This window comes from Panthera pardus, unplaced genomic scaffold (genome assembly GCF_024362965.1).
Source record: "Panthera pardus isolate Hobbes unplaced genomic scaffold, ASM2436296v1 HiC_scaffold_2, whole genome shotgun sequence".
Lineage (NCBI taxonomy): Eukaryota > Metazoa > Chordata > Mammalia > Carnivora > Felidae > Panthera > Panthera pardus.
This window is the reverse complement of record NW_026526765.1, coordinates 137832585-137853318: the sequence shown is the minus strand read 5'-3', so window position 1 is coordinate 137853318 and position 20734 is coordinate 137832585. Positions and strand designations below refer to the sequence as shown.

At 36.6% G+C, this 20734-nt stretch overlaps 1 protein-coding gene across 1 annotated transcript in view; it reads left to right on the top strand.

Moving 5' to 3' along the window:
* Nucleotides 1-20734, top strand: part of SNX2 (sorting nexin 2) — a 57117-nt gene that overhangs the window by 6096 nt on the left and 30287 nt on the right. The window contains exons 2-3 of the mRNA XM_019469554.2: nt 14718-14835; nt 20324-20487. Coding sequence (XP_019325099.1) covers nt 14718-14835; nt 20324-20487 — 282 coding nt within the window. The remainder of the gene's footprint in view (nt 1-14717; nt 14836-20323; nt 20488-20734) is intronic.

Genomic DNA, 20734 nt, shown 5'->3' with positions numbered 1-20734 from the left:
ACTCCCAGTCTCTGGCAACCAGTGATGTCTTCTGTCTAGTTTTGTCTTTTTTTCAGAATGTCATATAGATTGAATCATACAGTATGAAATTTGGAGTCTAGCTTCTTTAATTTAGTATCAAGTGTGAGACTCAGAGATGTTGCATAGATCAGTAGTTCAGTCATTTTTATTTCTGAATTTAATTGTCTCACAGTTGATTGTTGTTGAAAGACAGTTGTGTTTCCAACTTCTGGCATTAATGAGTAAAGCCAATATAAACATTGATGTGCAAGTTTTTGTATGAACATAGTGTTCATTTCTTTTGGGTAATACTTAAAGATTGCCGGGTTGTATGGTAATTATGTTTTGACTTTGTAAGAAACTGCTGTACTTTCTGCCACAACGGTTTGAGGGAGGTGAAGTCACTTGCTTTTAGTCCCATGAGTTAATGACCGTAGTAATAATGTAATTCAAGACATATCCGTTAGGGCAGTGTTTTCTGAGTCTGAAAATTGTTAATCTATGGTTTCATTAAAACAGAAGCATGATGTTTCAATATAAAAGCATGTCAGTGTATTTCCTGGTGTCATAAAAGTTATTTTAATATAGAAATTTTATCCTTATTCCGAGAGTCACGTTTTATATGTATTACTGAGTGTTGGAATCTTGACAGCTAGCCCCAGGGAAACTTTTGTGCAGCTAGATTTGTCTGTTTTCATCTCTGGTCAAGTTTCTATTCATTTCATCTTTGAAATCTTATAAAATTATAGAAGAGTCAAAGGAGGGAAGGCAAGGAGGGAAGGGAAGGGAAAGAAAGCAAAGAAAGAAACTGTCAAGCTCTTTCCAAAGTAGATCTATCATTAATTACATTCCCATAGCAGTGAATGAGAATATGAGTTGTTCCACATCCTGTCTGCATTTATTAGTATCAGTTTTTCTTTTAGGTAGTGGTGAGCTTGAGACTGGCTTCTGTTGGCTTGAAAGAAGTGATTGTTAAATTTTCAGGGATTTGTAAGCTGGTTATTAAACACAGCCATTGTTAAAATTAAGTTATACAAACATATTTAAATGAATTATATTAAAAATGACGGTAATAAGTATTCAAAACTTGTCACTTCCTAATTTCATTACTACTATTTATTATTTTTATGCTCTTGAGGTCATATATCTATTGTATTTTATGGTGCAAAGTACGTATCTTCTCAAGTCCACTTTCAGGGAGGGGTAAGCAGCCACAGCAGGCACATTTATACCACACATCAGCAAAAGCTGTAAATCAGAGTCTTCTCCCCCAAAGACCTGGTTGCTAAGCATTAATCAGCACACTAGAGATTTTTAGCCATTCTTACAGGTTTCTACTGTTACCCCGTTGTAATTTTTTTTTTTTAATTTTTTTTTTTTAACGTTTATTTATTTTTGAGACAGAGAGAGACAGAGCATGAACGGGGGAGGGTCACAGAGAGAGGGAGACACAGAATATGAAACAGGCTCCAGGCTCTGAGCTGTCAGCACAGAGCCCGACGCGGGGCTCGAACCCACCGACCGCAAGATCGTGACCTGAGCCGAAGTCGGACGCTTAACCGACCAAGCCACCCAGGTGCCCCCCGTTGTAATTTTAATATACAGTCTCTAATAGTGCTTTTGAGTGTCTTTTTATGTGCCTATTCACTGTCTGAAAATTATCTTTAGTGATGTCCTTCCTTTCACATCTTTTGCCCATTTAAAAATTTGGATTTCCTTATTGAGTTTTGAGAATTCTTCATGTATTCTAATTATGCATCCTTTGCCAGATAAATGTTTTGCAAATATTTTTTCCTACTCTGGCTTGTCTTTTTATGCTATTAACATGAGCTTTCACAGAGCAAAAGTTTATTACTTTGGTGAAGTTCAGGTTAGTTCTTTTGTTGTTGTTGATAGTACTTGGTATGTCACATAAGATATCCTTTCCTAACGCTAACCCAAGGCGACAAAGGTTTTACTTATGTTTCCTTCTAGAAGTTTTGTAATTTTTCTTTTACATTTTGGTGTAACAGGATTCATTATGAATTAATTTTCATGTGAGTTGAAGTGTCTAGTTTTTTGCATATAGATATCTAGTTGTTCCAGCACCATTTATTGGAAGATAATCATAGTGTTAAGGTTTGTTTTGTGGCTGAAAATATGGTCTTTTGTGGTAAATATTATGTTTGCACTTCAAAAGGATGTATGTAGTCAGATGTTGATGGGTGGAGTGTTCTATAATTGTTGGTCACGTTGGTTCGTTTTATTTTTCAAAATATACAATATCACCAATGAATCCCACATGCTTTAGGCTAAGTTAAAGAAGCTAGACTTAAAAAGTTTCTTGATGAGTTGTCTTTGCATCTTTGTCAAAGATCAGTTGAGCATATATATGTACATATATGTGTATGTCTATTTCTGGACTCCATTCTTTGTCACTGTTTATTGACTCTCCTTTTGCCAATTGTGTGCTGTCTTACTGTAACTAAGTCTTGAAATTAGCGAATGTGAATCCACTGACTTTTTTCAAAATTGTTTTGGTTCTTCGCCTTTTTTTGCCTTTCCATATAATTTTAAAAGCAACTTTTGACTTCTACCAAATAGGTCACCTGAGATTTTAATTGGGATTGTGATGAATCCATAGATTAGTTTGGGGGGAGTTAACATATTAACAGTATTGAACATTTAAGCATAAATGTACTATTTCTGTTTATTTAGGTTTATTTGATTTTTTCCATCAGTGTTTGTAGTTTTCAGCATACCAATCTAGTACATGTTGTGTGAGTTTTATACCTGCTTTGTGGTTTCTTTTACATTTGCTCATTGGTGGCATGTTGACCCTCTATCCAGCAAATGTGCTAAACACTCATTAGTTTTAGTAGCTTTTTTCTAGAGTCCTTGGGATTTTCATGTACATAATCATGCTATGATTAGAGTTTTATTTCTTTCTTTCCAGTGTTTATGCCTTAATGTAATAACTAAGATTATCGGCATAATTTTGAATAGAAGTGGTAAAGTGGATATCATTTTCCTTTTTGTGAACTTAGAAGAAAAATATTCTTTCTCTCAAATATGTTATCTGTTAAGTTTTTCTTGTAGGTGTCCTTCATCAGGTTGAAGAAATTCTATTTATTTTCTGAAATTTTGTACTCATGAATGGATGCTGGTTTTGGCAAATTCTTTTTTTGCATTTAATAAGTTAATCATGTAGTTTTCTTCTTAGGTTAATGATGACATGGATTATGTTGATTGATTTTTTTAAAACATTGAATAAACCTTGCATTCCTGGGGTAAGCCCCGAAGTCATAAATGTGCTAACCCTTTTTATATGTTGCTGCATTCAGTTTGATAGCATTTGTTTTGGCTATTGTATCTGTCATGCTAGATATTTGTATAGTATTTTCTTTTAGTTACAATGACTTTGTTTGATTTTCGTACCAGAAATGCTTGTCTCATTAAAGGAATTGGAGAATGTTTATTTCTCTTCTATATTCTTGAAGAGGTTGTATGGATTAATCTTCTATCTTCTTTAAAGGTTGCTAGAACTCACTAGTGAAGTCACCTGAGCATGTAGTTTTGTTTTTGGAAGACTTTTAACTTCAAATTCATTATCTTTAGTAGATGCAGGACTGTTTCTTCTTGTTGAGCTTCTGTAGTATGTGTTTTTCAAGGAGTTTGTTCATTCAGTCTAGGTTGTGAAATAGGCATAAGGTTTTTCATAATACTCTTATTTTCCTGTGACAATGTCTGTGGGGTCTCTTGGTGATGCCTTTGCCTTTTCATTCCTAATATTCGTAATTTATGTCTTCTGTTTACTCATGTATTTTTTTGTTCATTTATTTTAATCTCTCTAGAGCATATCTTGGGATCTTTTCAAAGAATCATATTTTTTTTGCTTTCTTGATTTTTTTTTTCTATTGTTGGTAGAGGCTTCGATCATTGATTTGAAATTTGGTTGGTTTTTTGGGTTTTTTTTTTTTTTTTTTTTTTTTTGAGTATTAGTAGTTAGCTGTATGTTTCTTTGTAAGCACTGCTTTAGTTGCATCCCACAAGTTTTGTTACTGTGTTTTGTTTTTATTCAATTTAAACTCTTCTCTACTTACCCTGGTGACTGACTTACTCTTTGACCTATGGATTATTTAGACATGTGTTAATTTCCCAAATTAGGGAATTTTCTCAGTAGCTTTCTATTATTTCTAGTTTAATTTGATTATGGTCAGAGAATGTTTTATGATTTTAGTTCTTTTAAATTTGTTAAGGTTTGTCTTATGGCCTAGAATATGGTCTGTTATGGTGAATATTTTGTGTGCGCTTGAAAAGAATGTATATAATCTAATGTTACTGTTGGAGTGTTCTTTAAATGTTAAGTCAAGTTGGCTAAAGTATTTTCCAGCTCTCCTCTATGTTGCCTTATTACATACCTGTTCTATCCATTGCTGAGAGAAGAGTGCTGTAGTCTCCCAATATAATTGTAGACTTAAAATTTTTAATCTATATTTTCAGTTCAGTTTTTTCTTCATATTGAAGCTTTATTGTTAGACACATAGACATTTAGTATTGTTACGACTTTTTGGTAAATTGATGATCATTTTATCGTATCATCCCCTCTTTATTGCTGATAATACTTTATTGCTGATAATACTACACTTGATCTTAGCCAAAAGGCTGAGAATCGATTGCTGATAATACTTCTTATTCAAAGTTTACTTTATCTGACGTTAATGTGGCACTCTGTCTCTGTTTTGATTGTTTGCGTGATATATTTTTTCCATTCTTTTACTGTTAACTTACCTATTGTCTTTAAGTTACTTTTTTTTGTAGGGAGTATATTGTTGTGTATTGCTATTTTTATATCCAGTCTAGCTACCTCTGTCCTCTAATTGGTGTATTTAATGTAATTATTGGTGTGATTGGATTAGATCTGTTTGTTTTCTGTTTTTCCCTCTGTTTCTACCTCTGTTTCTCCCTTTCTCCCTTCTTTTGTATTATCTTGGTGCTTGTAAGTATTTAATTTTAATTTACTGGATTTTTTGCTTTATCTCCCCTTCCTCTAAGTATATAAATATACTTATATACATATGTATATAGCATATATATATACATATATGTGTATCTACATATATTTATAAAGAAGGTGGTTGCTGTAGGGATTACAAAATACATACCTAATGATTTATAGTCCAATTAGAGTTAATGTTATACTTATAAAAATAAAATGCAGATTCTTATGACCATTTACCTCCCTTTATATTAGTTTTCACATGTATTATGTCTCTATACATTAAAAACCTTACCAATGTTTTAAGTTTTGCTTTCATAGTCATACACATTTTAAATAACTGAAGAGAAGGAAAACGGTCTATTATATTTCTCTAGTTAGTTACTGCTTCTGTAATTCTTACTGTATTCTTGAAGTTCCAAATCTTTGTTATTCATATCTGGTATCTTCTGGCTGAAGATTGTCTTTAAGGCCCTCCCCATTTTTTAGATCTATTTATTTCTTTTTTAAGAACTGGCCTGGTGATGGTAGATCCCTATAGTTTTCTTTCATTTGACAATATCTTTATTCCAACTTTGTTCCTGAAGAATATTTTTGCTGGATATGGAATTACGTTTACAATTCTTTTTTTTTTTTTAATTTTTTTTAACGTTTATTTATTATTGAGAGACAGAAGCAGAGCATGAGCATGGGAGGGGCTGAGAGATGGGGAGACCTAGGATCCGAAGTAGGCTCCAGGCTCTGAGCTGTCAGCATAGAGCTCAATGCGGGGCTCGAACTCACAAACCCAGAGATCATGACCAGAGCTGAAGTCGGACGCTTCACCGACTGAACCACCCAGGCACCCCTGTTCCCCCCCCCCCCCGCCCCCCCCGCCAGCGCTGTGAAGACACTGTGCCACTGTCATGGTTTTCTTGATGAGAAATATGAAGTCTTTGTATCCCTAAATGGAAATTTTTTCTTTAGCTGTTTCAAGTTGTTTTTTTGTGTTTTTTTGTTTTAAGTAGACTTTACACTCAGCACAGAGCCCAGTGCGGGGCTTGAACTCATGACCTGAAATGAAGACCTGAGCTCAGATCAAGAGTTGGACACCTAACCTAACCAGCTGAGCTACCCAGGCACCCTTCAAGTTTTTTTATTTTTAATCTTTGGTTTTCAGCCACTTTTTATGATGTGGCTGGGTATGGTTTTCTCTGAAGCTGTCCTCTTAGAGTTAGCTTGTTCTCAAATCTGTAAATTTATGTCTTTGAACAAATTTGTGAAGCTTTCAGCCATCATTTCTTGAAATATTTTTGTGCACTTCTTTTTAGGATTTCAGTGACATGAGTGTTTGACTTTTTTTTTAATTTATTTTTTCAACGTTTTTTATTTATTTTTGGGACAGAGAGAGACAGAGCATGAACGGGGGAGGGGCAGAGAGAGAGGGAGACACAGAATCGGAAACAGGCTCCAGGCTCCGAGCCATCAGCCCAGAGCCTGACGCGGGGCTCGAACTCACAGACCGCGAGATCGTGACCTGGCTGAAGTCGGACGCTTAACCGACTGCACCACCCAGGCGCCCCAAGTGTTTGACTTTTTAGTATTGTTTCACAGGTCCCTGAGGTTCTGCTTTCTTTTTTTCCCCATTTTTTTCTCTTGTCTTTTATTCAGATTGGCTATTTTCTAATGATCTGTCTTCATGTTTACTGATTTTTTTCCTGTCAAGAACTGTATAAAGTCTGAAATTTTATCATCCTTGTAAGCTAACACATTAACTTGTTTTATGGTTGCTGGAAGAAGACTTGATGAAGTACCTTTTTTTTTTTTTTTTTTTTTTTTTTTAGTGTTTTTAAAATTTATTTTTGAGAGAGAGAGAGAGAGTGGTACAGAGTGTGAGCAGGGGAGGGACAGAGAGAGAGGGAGACACAGAATCCAAAGCAGGTTCCAGGCTCTGAGCTGTCAGCAGAGCCTGATTCCTGGCTGGAACCTGTGAACTGCAAAATCATGACCTGAGCCAAAGTCAGAAGCAAGTCGGAGGCTCAATCCGACTGAGCCACCCAGGCGCCACCCCCTTGATTAAGCACTTTTACTCCAAGCATAGCAAGCAGCATGAGTATCATGTTTGTGACAATTTCCCTTGCCTTTCTCTTGACAGGGTGGCGTGATGGGGTGTGGGGGGGGTGGGGTGGGGGGGGTGTGGAGGCGGGGTGGAGGTTGATACTGCACCTGCCTTTGATCTGTGTCACAGCTGAAGAACTTGAGATTAGAGAACCCAAATCATTTATAATAGGCAGTAAGTGTGCCTGTTCTTTGCTCTAGAGGGGACATTGTATTATACCAGACAGTAAACAAATCTAGTCTTTGGAAAAGACACTGATTACCTTTTTTTTTCCAAGGCTGTTTCCCAGAAACATTGCCATCTATTAGAGTTGTAGCTGCCTGCATTGTCACACTCTTTTGCTCAACTTGGGCCACCTTTGCAGAAAAGCAGTGAAAGAAAAGAGAGAAAATACTGATGAAGATTTCTGGGTCCCCTTTTCCCCGTTCAGCTGGTTACACAAGTAAACTTTTTTCTTGGGGGTTTTAGATGCCAGTGCTCTCAGCACTGCTGCTTTAATGCACTTAAGCAACTGGGTCTGGCCTCAGGTCAGGGCCAAGAGAGACAACGGGGTAGGGATCCGAAGAAAAGGAAAAGAATTTTGCACCTACATTCTCTTGATAGCAGGGGCCCTGGTGTTATAGTCAGAAAATAAGAGTTTTCTTGGCATCATTGCTGTTCACACTGCTAGTATGGTTCTGCAGTTGGAGCCATTCTCAGGAAAAGTTAAAAGAGAAAAGAAGGGGGGGGAACCCATAAAGTTCACCCTCACATTTTTGTCTCTTTCCCCAGTCTACCTGCCATTAGTTACTTTAAGTCTTTGTGCATTGTACTCTATCCAGAGATTTTAGTGTTAATCAGTGGGAAAGGGGTCTAGGGGGCTTCTTTAATGTTACTTGGGATCTTAAACACTACTTTTTAATTGAAGAGATACTAGCAGCAACCTTGGAACTTATAGAAATGTTCAGCACGCTACTAGGTGATGATGTAGGGAGAAAAAAATAAACATTTATGAAAAATATTGAGGTCTGTACAATTGCGTATCTTGGAGAACTAGTTCTCATCACCCAGAACATGTGGTCCAGGCAAAGAAATCATCAAAGTTCCATCAGGTTCTCATTCACTGGCCGCTGTCTCCATACTCCTGTTCATCCCATGGAGAGGCAGGGGCAAAAATAAGTCCTCTCTCAGCCTTTAGTGAGTGACAGCTCCAGTTTAGTGTACAAGTTATATATAGGACCTTAGTGCTCATATCTTGCTCAATACAAGAATATCTTAGTTTTAATGAATATTGTCTGGAAGCTGAATCATGTATAGGTGCCTACTTTTCTCATATAATGGCATACTATAAACATCTTTAGTGCCAGTGTGCTTCATTTTTTTAAATAGACTTTATTTTGCTAAAACAGTTTTAAGTTCACAGCAAAATGGAGTGGAAGGTACAGAGGTTCCCCATATACTGCCCCTACACATGCATTATCCCTCATTGTCTGCATCCCCAACCACAGTGGTGAGGCATGGTATGTTTGTTAGAATAGCGGAGTCTGCATTGTGGCATGGTAATCACCTAAAGTTTATAGTTGATGGTGTTTTACATGTTGTGGGTTTAGACAAGTGTGTAATGACACGATATGTATCCACCCTAATAGTGTCGTGTAGTTTAACTGTCCACAAATCCTGTGTACTCTGCCTCTTCATCCTGCCTTCCCTCCTAACCTCCTGTCTTTATAGTTTTGCATTTTCCAGAGTATTCCATAGTTGGGATGATAGGATATATAATCTTTTTAGACTGGATTCTTTCACTTAGTAATATGCATTTAAGTTTTCTCTGTGTCTTTTCATGGCTAGATAGCTCATTTCCTTTTAGTGCTGAATAACATTCCATTGACTGGAAGGAAGCACCAGTTTACTTAACCCTTTAACCTCCTGAAGGACATCTTGATTGCTTTCAAATTTTGACAGTTATGAATGAAAGCTACTCTAAACATCATGTGCTATGTTTTTTGTGGACATAAGTTTCCAGGTCCTCTGGATAAATACTAAAGAAAGCAATTGCTGGACTGTATGATAATATCTTTAGTTTTGTGAGAAACTGCCAAACTGTCTTCCAAAGTGGCTGGACCATTTTACAGTCCCACCAGCAGTGAGCGTGAGAGTTCCTGTTGCTCCACACCATTGCCAGTATTTGGTGTTGTCAGAGTTACAGATTTTTGACCACTCTAGTAAGTGTTTACATATACCAGCATGAGGCATAGTGTCTCTCATTGTTGTTTTAATTTGCATTTTCCTGATGATATGTGATTTGGGACATCTTTTCATATGCCTGTTTGTTAGATGCTTATTTGGTAAGGTGTCTGTTAAGGTTTTGTCCCATTTTTAAATTGGGTTGACCATTGTCTTATTGTTAAGTTTTCATACTCCTTTGTGTATTTTTGGATAGCAGTACTTTATCAGATATGTCTTTTGCAAATTTTTCTCCCAGTCTGTGGCTTGTTTTTTTATCCTCTTGACAGTATCTTGCAAAGGAAGTTTTAATTTAAGATTTTTTAGTGTTTATTTTTGGAGAGAGAGAGAGTGAGAGAGACAGAGCATGGGCGCACATGAACAGGGGAAGGACAGAGAGAGAGGGAGACACAGAATCCAAATCAGGCTCCAGGCTCCTAGCTTTCAGCACAGAGCCTGACTTGAACTCATGAACTTGAACAGAGCCTCATGAACTCATGAACCGTGAGGTCGTGACCTGAGCCAAAGTTGGTTGCTTAACCGACTGAGCCACCCAGGTGCCCCTAGTTTAATTTTTTAAAGTTTATTTATTTTGAGAGAGAGCATGAGCAGGGGAGGGGAGACAGAATCCCAAGCAGGCTTCGTGCTGTTAGCACAGAGCCTGACGGGGGGGGGGGGGGGGGGGGGGGGGGGGGGTGGTGCTCAATCTCACAGGACAGTGAGATCATGACCTCTCAGTGGAAATGAAGTATCAGATGCTTAACTGACTGAGCCACCCAGGTGCCCTAAAGGAAGTTTTAACTTTAATGAAGTTTGTCTTATCCATTTTTTCTTCTGTAAATTTTATCTATGTATGTATTTATTTATATAGGCTTTATACCCAGTGCAGAGCCTAATGCAGGGCTTGAACTCAGGACCCTGAGATCAAAGCCTGAGTTGAGATCACTCAACCAACTGAGCCGCCTGTCTTATCAATTCTTTCTTTAATGGCATATGCCTTTAAAGGCTTATGCCTTTTGTTATTATATCTAAAAACTCACTGCCAAGTCCAAGATCGTCTAGATTTTCTCCTGTTACCTTCTAGGAATTTTATACTTTTGTGCTTTACAATTAGGTATATGACTCATTTTGAGTTGACTTTTGTGTAGGGTGTAAGGCCTATGTGTAGATTCATATTTTTACATATGAATGTTTAGTTATGCCAACGCTATATGTTGAAGAAACTATTTTTTTTTCTCTCTTGCATTACCTTTGTTCCTTTGTCAAAGATCAGTTGGCTGTATATATGTGGATCTATTTGGGGACTTTTCTGTTTCATTCATCTCTTCTTTCATCAATATCTCATTGTGTTGAGTACAATAAGCTCAAAGTCAGGTAGGTAGCTTCAGTCCTCCAATTTTGTTCTTCTTCAGTATTTTTTTAGCTATTCTGGGTCTTTTGCCTCTCTATATAAACTTTAGTATCATTTTACTGATAATCCACAAAGTAACCTGCTGGAAATTTGACTGGGATTGCATCAGATTTATATGTCAAGTTGGGAAGAACTGACATCTTGAAATTATTTAGTGTTCCTATTCATGAATATGGAATGTCTCCATTTATATAACTCTTCTTTGATTTCATTCATAATAGTTTTGGAGTTTTCCTCATATAGGTCTTGTACATATTTTATTAGATTTATACATAAGTTTTGGGTGGGTGCTGATGTAAATAGTATTGTTTTTATTTTATTTTTTTAATATTTATTTTGAGAGAAAGCATGTGTGTGAGTGGAGGAGGGGGGAGAGAGAGAATCCCAAGTGGGCTGTGTACCGTCAGGGCAGAATCCAGTGTGGGGCTTGATCTCGCATACCATGAGATCATGACCTGAGCTGAAACCAAGAGTCAGACACTTAACTAACTGAGCCACCCAGGCTTAGTAGTATTGTTCTTTTCCTTTTCCTTTTCCTTTTCCTTTTCCTTTTCCTTTTCCTTTTCCTTTTCCTTTTCCTTTTCCCTTTCCTTTCCTTTCCCTTCCTTTCCTTTCCTTTCCCTTCCCTTCCCTTCCCTTCCCTTCCCTTCCCTTCCCTTCCCTTCCCTTCCCTTCCCTTCCTTTCCCTTCCTTTCCCTTCCTTTCCCTTCCTTTCCCTTCCTTTCCCTTCCCTTCCTTTCCCTTCCCTTCCCTTCCCTTCCTTTCCCTTCCTTTCCCTTCCTTTCCTTTCCTTTCCTTTCCTTTCCTTTCCTTTCCTTTCCTTTCCTTTCCCTTCCCTTCCCTTCCCTTCCCTTCCCTTCCCTTCCCTTCCCTTCCCTTCCCTTCCCTTCCCTTCCTTTCCCTTCCTTTCCCTTCCTTTCCCTTCCTTTCCCTTCCTTTCCCTTCCCTTCCTTTCCCTTCCCTTCCCTTCCCTTCCCTTCCCTTCCCTTCCCTTCCCTTCCTTTCCCTTCCTTTCCTTTCCTTTCCTTTCCTTTCCTTTCCTTTCCTTTCCTTTCCTTTCCTTTCCTTTCCTTTCTTTCCTTTTCTTTTTTTATGTTTTACTTATTTATTTTGAGAGAGAAAGAGAGCATATGAGCCCAATAGGAGCAGAGAGAGGAGAGAGAATCCTAAGTGGGCTCTGCACTATCAGCGCAGAGCCTGACATGGGGCTTAAACTCGTGAGAACCGTGAGATCATGACCTGAGCCGAAATCAAAAGACGCTTAACCGACTGAGCCACCCAGGCACCCCTCAGTAGTATTGTTCTTAACTTCAAATTCAGTTTGTTCATTGATGCTATTTAGGAAAGTGATTAAATTTTTTGTACTAACCTTGTATGCTGCAAGTTTGCTATAATTGCTTATTAGTTCTGGAAAGTTTTGTCTTTTGGATTTCCTATTTAGATGTTTATGTCATCTGTGAACAAAGACAATTTTATTTTTTCCTTATCAATTTGTATACCTTTCATTTCCTTTTCTTGTTTTATTGCATTAGCAGGGACTTAAAGTACAGTGTTGAAAAGCAGTGGTAAAAGGTGACATCCTTGTCTTAATACTGATCTTTGTGGGAAAGCTTTTAGTTTCCCACCATTAAGTTTGATGTAGGGGCTGCCTGGCTGGCTCAGTGAGTAGAGCATGTGACTCTTGTTCTTGGGATTGTGAGTTCAAGCCCCACGATGGGTGTGGATGTTACTTCAAAAAATTTTGATGTATGTTTTTAGTAGCTGTTCTTTCTCAACGTAAATAAGTTCCCTGTAGTTTTAGTTTGTTGTGAGTTTTTATCATGAATGGTTGTTGGAACTACTTTGCTACATTTTTATGTAGGTGTGATTTAAGCTATTTCAAAATGTTCAGTATTGTAGGTAATCTCATTGACAAACTTGTGGCCACTTCTGAGGCATATTTATAATTGTTTTCTTAGAATTCATTTAACAACAACAACAACAAAAAAGAACTCAGTTAACAGACAGTCATTGAGCACAGCCAGGAATTGAGTGAAAAAGTAGTAAACAAAAGAAGATAGTCATAATCTATAAACAGTTAATAATTATAATGTGGTAAGAGAAATTATGATAGGAGAAGTAGATATTCTGTAGGAGCATACAGGCCATTAACCTAATCAGACTTAGCTAGAGATGAGGTTGAGATTGCCAGGAACATCTTCCACAAGAAAAATGTATAAGCTTAGTTGTTTTTAAATTCCTTCAAGTAAAATTGGTAAGGTAAACGGAGGCCCACCTATGTGAGAGGTTGGGGCTGTAAGAATGAGTTCCTGAGGGAAAAGAGAGCCTCTCCTTTAAATTCAGTAAATAATTGAAACTGATTTTGAAAGCTGTAAAGAAATGTCCTTATGCCATAGGGGATAGTTTACTTAAAAATCTAATGAGAGGGGCACCTGAGTGGCTCATGTGACTGAGTGTCCAACTCTTGATTTTGGCTCAGGTCATGATCTCACCTTTCAAGGGATCAAGGTCCACATCAGGCTCTGCTGACAGGGTGTAGCCTCCTTGGGATCCTCTCTCTCTCTCTCTCTCTCTCTCTCTCTCTGTATCCCTCCTGCTTGCTCTTTGTCTCAAAATAAAAAAATAAACATTTTTTAAAAAGAACTACAAGTCACTAAGAAAAACAGCAAAATGGGCAAAATACTTGGAGACTTCACAAAAGAGGATATTCAAATGGCCATTTAACATGTGAAAAATTGCTGAATGTCATTATTCCTCAGGAAAATGCAAATTCAAACCACAATAAGATACTCTTTATGTTGCCATAATAGTTAACATGGAAAATGATGGAATATATCAAAATGTTAAAAAGGATGTGGAGCAATTGATATTTTCATGTGCTGCTGGTGGGAGTGTAAATTGTGTAACCACTTTGGAAGATTATTTAATGATATCTTCTAAATCAGGACATTCACCTACCATGTGGTCTAACTATTCTACTCATACATACAAAGCAGAAATTCGATCTCGTGTTTGTTAAAACATACATACACTGGAGGTTTATATAGGATTATTGATGGTAGTACGAAAGTGAAGACTATCCACATGTCCCATCGGTAATAGAATGGATCAATCGAGGTATATTTACACAATGGAATATTTTGCAGCAGCAAGAATGAGTAATCTGTTACTATGGAAGTATCTTGAATACATAACATTAAAAGAAAACAAAACGCTAAAGAATATATTCTCTATGGTTCCAGTTTTATGAAGAACAGCAACAGTGGAAACTAATCCATGCTGGTTGAAGCTTGGGGGGTGGAGAGTAAAGAATGGGAGTAGAGCTTCTGGGGTTCTCTTTCTTGATCCTGTGCTGGTTACACAAGTGTGTTCGGTTTGTGAAAATATCTAGTGCACTTTTGACATACACACTTTTTATGTGATGATTTTAAAAAGGAGTATTGGTTTTAACTGTTAGGAAAAAGCTACAATAAAGCTAAAACCTTCACAGTCTAGATTCTATTTTGGTGGTCCTTGTACTTTAAGGTTAAGAAGTTCAAAAACAGTCCCTGTGCTCATTTGAGATGTAAATGTTTGGGAAGAGAGCTTATTTTTCGTTTGAAACCATAGAATTTTAGAATAATTTTACTCTTAATTCAACTAATACTAAACCTTTCTCTTGCGTTAAAGGAATGCTTTGAACTTTTTATTCATGCAACATGTTTTCAAGATCTGACTTTTGCTCTTATGTAATAATATTATATGTGACTGTAAAGTATTTTTTGTTAATTATAAGTCAACATGATAAATTAGTATCTCTAAAAGGATGATCAAAAAAGATTTTTTTTAAAATCTTAAATGAGTTTTTGTTAAGGAAAATGAATAAAAATGTGTTTTTGGTTCATTCTTACTCTCAGAGGAGGTAGTATAAATAGCTGTTCTTGTTCTTCACTTTTTATCAAGAGAATGTTCTATTTCTATAATGTATAGAGTCATAATTATAACAGCTAAACATGCTAATTCATTATCTATTGTTATTTTTTTAACAGTCAAGTCCATCATCTCCAGAACCAGCTAGTCTTCCTGCAGAAGATGTTAGTACAAACTCCAATGGTCGGAAGCCTGCAGAGGTTGTCCTAGATGATGACAGGGAAGATCTTTTTGCAGGTAATTATAAATATTTTTATTTTTTTTAGTAACAGTCAATTGTAGCATATATCCTGTTACATGACACTCTTGTAACGCAAAACTGAGATTTCGTGTAAGGTATTAGTGGTAGCTCTTCTTGTTAACACCTTGGAAAGATAGGAAATTTCCAGTTAGATCCAGTTAGAGTGTATTTGTGAAAAATACAGACTGTTGAGAGAAGCAAATATGTGATCCTTTCTTGTTTGAAGCATTTGAAAGTAAATCACATATTATAATTTTATGTTTTGACTCAAAAAACTAATGATTGTGGCATTCATACTTTGACAAATAGCGGTAATTGTCGTCTTTATTACTTAGAGGTTAACACAAGTAAAATTAAACTCGATTTTAAAATTATTTCAAATATGTTTGTTTCAATAAAATACTTTAGTATTTACCATAGTTCTGTTTTGATTCACTTGTGGATGAGTAAATTGTTGGTTGTGGTATTTATTTTTGATACGGGGGCAGGATTTGGTATGGTCCTGCCTTTAAAATAATTGGATTCTTGGGGCACCTGGCTGGCTCAGTTGGAGCCATATGACTCTTTATCTTGGGGTTGGGTGTAGAAATGACTTAAAAATAAAATCTTAAAAAATTGGATTCTCTTCAAAACAGTTACCTGCTTTAACATTAAAACTTAGGCAAAAGTTAATGCTTGGATATTAAAAGGCAGAATCTGTTTAAGATTAATGACAAAAAAATTAAAGTAGTAGACCTTTAACAGCTTGATTTACCTGAACTGGTTTTCATTGAGTTAAAATTTAACATGTCCTCAGCTTTAACAGTAGTTGCATATTTGAGCCATTCTGTATTTTTTACATCAATGTCTTTGAAGATAAAATTTTACGTCTTGGGACACCTGGATGGCTCAGTTGGTTAACTGTCCACATTCAGCTCAGGCTGTGATCTCGTGGTTTGTGAGTTTGAGCCAACTGGAGCCTGCTGTGGGTTCTATGTCTCCCTCTCTTTGACCCTCCCCTCCTTGCAAGTGCATGCGTGTTCTCTCTCTCTCTCTCTATCAAAAAAAATAATAATAAACATAAAAAAAAACACTTCTCCATCTCAAAGGTCCATATACATTCCTTCTTGATTAGTTTTATGAAAAATTTTTACTACAGATGAATTCGTGTATTTTAACATGTCAGAAAATTTAAAATACCATACCAAATACCAATAATATTTCCCATTTATTTATTCACTTATTTAGTAGCTACCTAACAACTTACAGTAAAATGACAGTTAACCAAAGTCATAATATTTCTTTTTGTTTTATGGACTTTTTCCCAGGCATCCTTTAAAGTTTTTTCATGGCATTTATGTTTTAAAATAAAAGACATGAGTCCTTTCTCTTCTAAGTGGGTACTAATTTAAAGTATGTATTCCTAGGGCGCCTGGGTGGCTCAGTCGGTTAAGCTCCCATCTTTGCCTCAGGTCATGATCTTGAGGTCTGTAAGTTCAAGCCCTGTGTCGGGCTCTGTGCTGACAGCTCAGAGCCTGGAACCTGCTTAGAGTTCTATGTCTCACTCCCTCTCTCTGCCCCTCCCCTGCTCACACGCTGTCTCTCTCTCTGTCTTAAAAATAAAGAAACATTAAAAAACATTTAACAAAGATTAAAAAAAAAACCTGGCACATCCCAAATATTTTTTAAAAATAAAAAAATAAAGTGTGTATTCCCCCAATAGAGGGTTTTACATGGAAGTTTTGGATTATCTGTTTTATAAAGGTCCCTTTCACCTTGAAGTCTCAAAACTCATACGTAAAGAATATGCTGAAAGTTCTAACGCCAGAACTATGTGAGGGTTTTTTTGCCTTTTTTTTTTTTTTTTTTTTTTTTTTTACCAGTATCCACAACTGATCAGTTTCCAAATGAGGAGTATACGTTGATATTTGCCCACTTAGCTTAATTAGAAAAATCTTTTTTGTGCTCTGCTCTACCTAGCAATCTATACTAAATATTGTGATTTAGTGATGGTCAGTGTTAGTGTTTGTTTTAAAAAAAGAGAGGCGTCTGGGGGGCTCAGTCAGTTGAATGTTCAACTTTGGCTCAGATCCTGATCTCACAATTCATGGTTTTGAGCCCTGTTTCCACCTCTGCTCTGACAACACAGAGCCTGTCTCCCTGTATCGCTGCCCCTCCCTGACTGACTGACTCACTCTCTCTCTCTATCTCTCTATCTCTCTCTCTCTCTCTCTCTCAGAACATAAACACTTTGTTAAGAATTTTTTAAATGTTTTTTTAAATGTTTAAAAATGTTTATTTTTTTTTAGAGACAGTGTGTGAGTAAGGGAGGGGCAGAGAGGGAGAGAGAGAGAGGGAGACATAGAATCCAAAGCAGGCTCTAGGCTCTGAGGTGTCAGCCCAGAGCCTGACGCGGGGCTCGAACTCACAAACCGTGAGATCATGATCTGAGCCAAAGTTGGACGCTTAACCATCTGAACCACCCAGGTGCCCCCGAACAAAAATACTTTTTATACTTAATCTTTTGTCTTAAACTCAGCTGTATTTCAAAATGACATCATTAGATGTTCTAATAATCTGTTCTTTTTTTAAAAGTTTATTTATTTATTTTGAGAGAGAGAAAGACAGCTCGAGGAGGGGAGAGGCAGAGAGAGAGAGAGAGAGAGAGGGAGGGAGGGAGGGAGGGAGGGAGGGAGGGAGGGAGAGAATCCCAAGCAGTCTCCACACCGTCAGCGCAGAGCCCATTGTGGGGCTCCATCTCTCAAACCCTGAGATAATGACCAGAGCTGGAATCAAGAGTCCGGTGCTTAACCTACTGAGCCATCCAGACGCTCCTAATCTGATCATTTTTATGTGAAAGGATTAATACTATCTATACACTTTCATCTTAATGCCTTTAAGCAGGTGTGGTTCTTGGAACCATAACAGAGAGGAGCCTGTGTTATCAGGGTGATGAAAACTATTGTTCATTACTAAAAGAACATGTACTTAGTTTATTTCCCCTACATCAGGGAGAGAATATAAATATTGCTCTAGTGATCTAGCCATTTTGATTTTAAAACCACGAAAAGATTAGATACTATTGGTACTCTGCTAAGATGTTTTGGGGAGCATTTCAGGTACTATTACGTCAGGGGTGGTACCAGAAAAAGGTTGTAAGTGTGACATGTTACTGTTGCTAGTTTACTTGGAGAGCATTCACCAAATGTGGTTGACCATAAGCCCCTCCACCATTTGTTACATCCTTCAGACTAAGCTTCACTGCACATACTTCAAGACATTGTCGTAGAGGAATAACTGAGGGTGAGCAAATTACCTGTGTTGAAATTGTTATACTTTTGTCTTGTTTTTGCCAGGGTCATTAGCTTATTTCATTTATGACACCAATTGTAAGTTTAATGAGTATTCCTTTGTTTAAAAAATTCTCCGGTATCTATGATACGCATGAAATTACTTCTCTGACAAAGTATCTCTTCCAAGGAGAAGTTAATCTTTATGCTTAAAACCTGTGGGGCATCTCCACAGGTTTAAATTAAGTTCTGGTTTAAATTAAGTTATGTGAATTTGTTGTAGTAAAGTCATGAGAAGACTAAAGCAGACTGACTATATGGTAGTTAATGTGCTAAGTCTAATCTCTTTCTTTCTGTATCCATTTTCCTTCTCCGTATCAGCTACTTAAGTAGATCATAGTTAGCTTTTCTTATTTTGAGGTTACCTACTATTTATGAAACAGCTACTCAGAGTCCTTGCAAAGAACACAGAATCTGGTATCAGTGAAGTAAACTGTGATTGAAAAATTAAAGTTACTGTATCTGTCCTGATACATCAATAAAGTTTATATGCCTTTCCCTTTTTTTGTCTCTGGATTTGTTGTGCGTAGCAGTACCTCTTTCAGAGAATTTTAGATTTCTTTTTATTTATCTTTTGTTTGCTGCTTGCTGTTTGGCTTGTCTGTAGATTATGGATCTCACACCGCCTAGCTATGCTACACTGCTTTCTTACTTTCTTTTATTGCTCATTGGTTTCATTTCTTAGAAAATGAATAAATACTAGCAGTGTTAACAGCCTGAAGCCGCGTGTAAGCTTTTAGTCGTTCTATCAGGGTCATTTATTGTCTGTGTATTTTACATCTACAGTCTATCTTCCTTCCTCTGGTTAGTATGATTTTGGTTATTCTTTTTATTTTTAATTTAAAAATATCAAGAGAGCTGAGTCAGTGAGGGTCTCATCAACATGAGAAAACCAGTAAGAGTAGATTGATAAAATGTTGACCTGTTTACCCTGTTCACATTTAAATGTAAATCTTAACATTATTTACCATATTTCAGGATCACTGACTGCCATTTCTACCTTCCCAAACTTCTGGGAATCTAAGAACCTCAGGTTAGAAACTGCTGGTCTGATTCTGTTCCCCTTACAGCCCTGCCTTCTCCTGTTATCAATTCTCTATAATCCATCCGAACTGTGGTTTTCATTATGGCCACTGAATGTAATTTTCATTTTTCTGGTTTTGCTTTTTCTTTATGCTATTGTTTCATTTTCCTAGAATTCTTCGCCCATTTTTTTCTCTATGCATCCAGATCAGTTTCATAAAGTGCTGCTGATTTTCCCCACCCTAACGTGTTGTCTTATCTCAAATGGTAGTGTTTGTTCTGTAGTTCATATACCAGTTAAATGTCTTTCTTGTAACATTCTTTTTTATTGTTCTCTTGCCTATTATTTGTCTTTTATTATTATTTAACATTCCACATGCTTGTGTCTTGTTTTCCCAACTAGATTATAAACTCCCTGAGGGCAGGTATGATACTTTACATTTCTTTGTGTTTATCCATTGCATTTAGCACAGTGTTAACCTAGTTTGTAGACAGTCAGTTTATTGATTTGATTTGGTTTTAATTATGTTTAATTTTAGATTTTTTCAAGTGAATGAGCATTTTAAATTAAAACCTAAACAGCTGTTTGCTTTGTGTCATATTTGTGTATTCAACTAATATCCAGTAATATCCAGTAATCTTTAGCAGTTAATTGCTTTAGATCACTAACTTTGTGGATTTTCCATAACGGATTTTTAATCCCATTTGGGATATTTCTGGGAAGTCTGTTACCATAAAATTTTTGTTTGTAAAGTAATCATAATGTTACTTTGAATAAAAGATTTTGAAAGGTAAGTTACCCCAAGTATAAGATGTATGATAAACCCAAACATAAATGAATGTGGAATTATCCACATCATTGCTTTCCTTCTAGCTTTATTCTTACCACTAGTTTAGATAATTAAGCTGACATACTTTAATTCTTCCTGAAATCAACACAGTCACTATTGGTTTTAAAGTTTTGATAAACATTTAAGGAATGATTCATTAAATTATAACAACCATTTTTAAATGCCATTATTTTGATATTTGTGTGTAGTATAAAACTATTTTTCATGACTCATTAACTGCAATGTAGACTGCAGGGGTTTGTTATCACTGTCCTTAAGTAACTTGTTTCATTTGTATCTAGAAGCCACAGAAGAAGTTTCTCTGGATAGTCCAGAAAGGGAACCTATCCTCTCCTCAGAGCCTTCTCCTGCAGTTACACCTGTGACCCCTACTACACTCATTGCTCCCAGAATGGAATCAAAGAGTATATCTGCTCCTGTGATCTTTGATAGATCCAGGGAGGAGGTATGGGAAAATGTTTCTATTCTAGATTGAAATGTAAATAGTAAGCTTTTTGTTCCCTGCCCAGCATCACACTCTTGTGAGGCATCTCTAATCAAAGCCATTTCAACATTTGGGGAAAAACGTATTGGACTAAAGAAGTCAACTGATGTGGCTTCTAATCTTATCCTCATCACTTTTTAACCCAATGACTTGGGCACATTACTTTCCTTCTTAAGGATTTTGTCATTTGTGATCTCACGATGGTAAT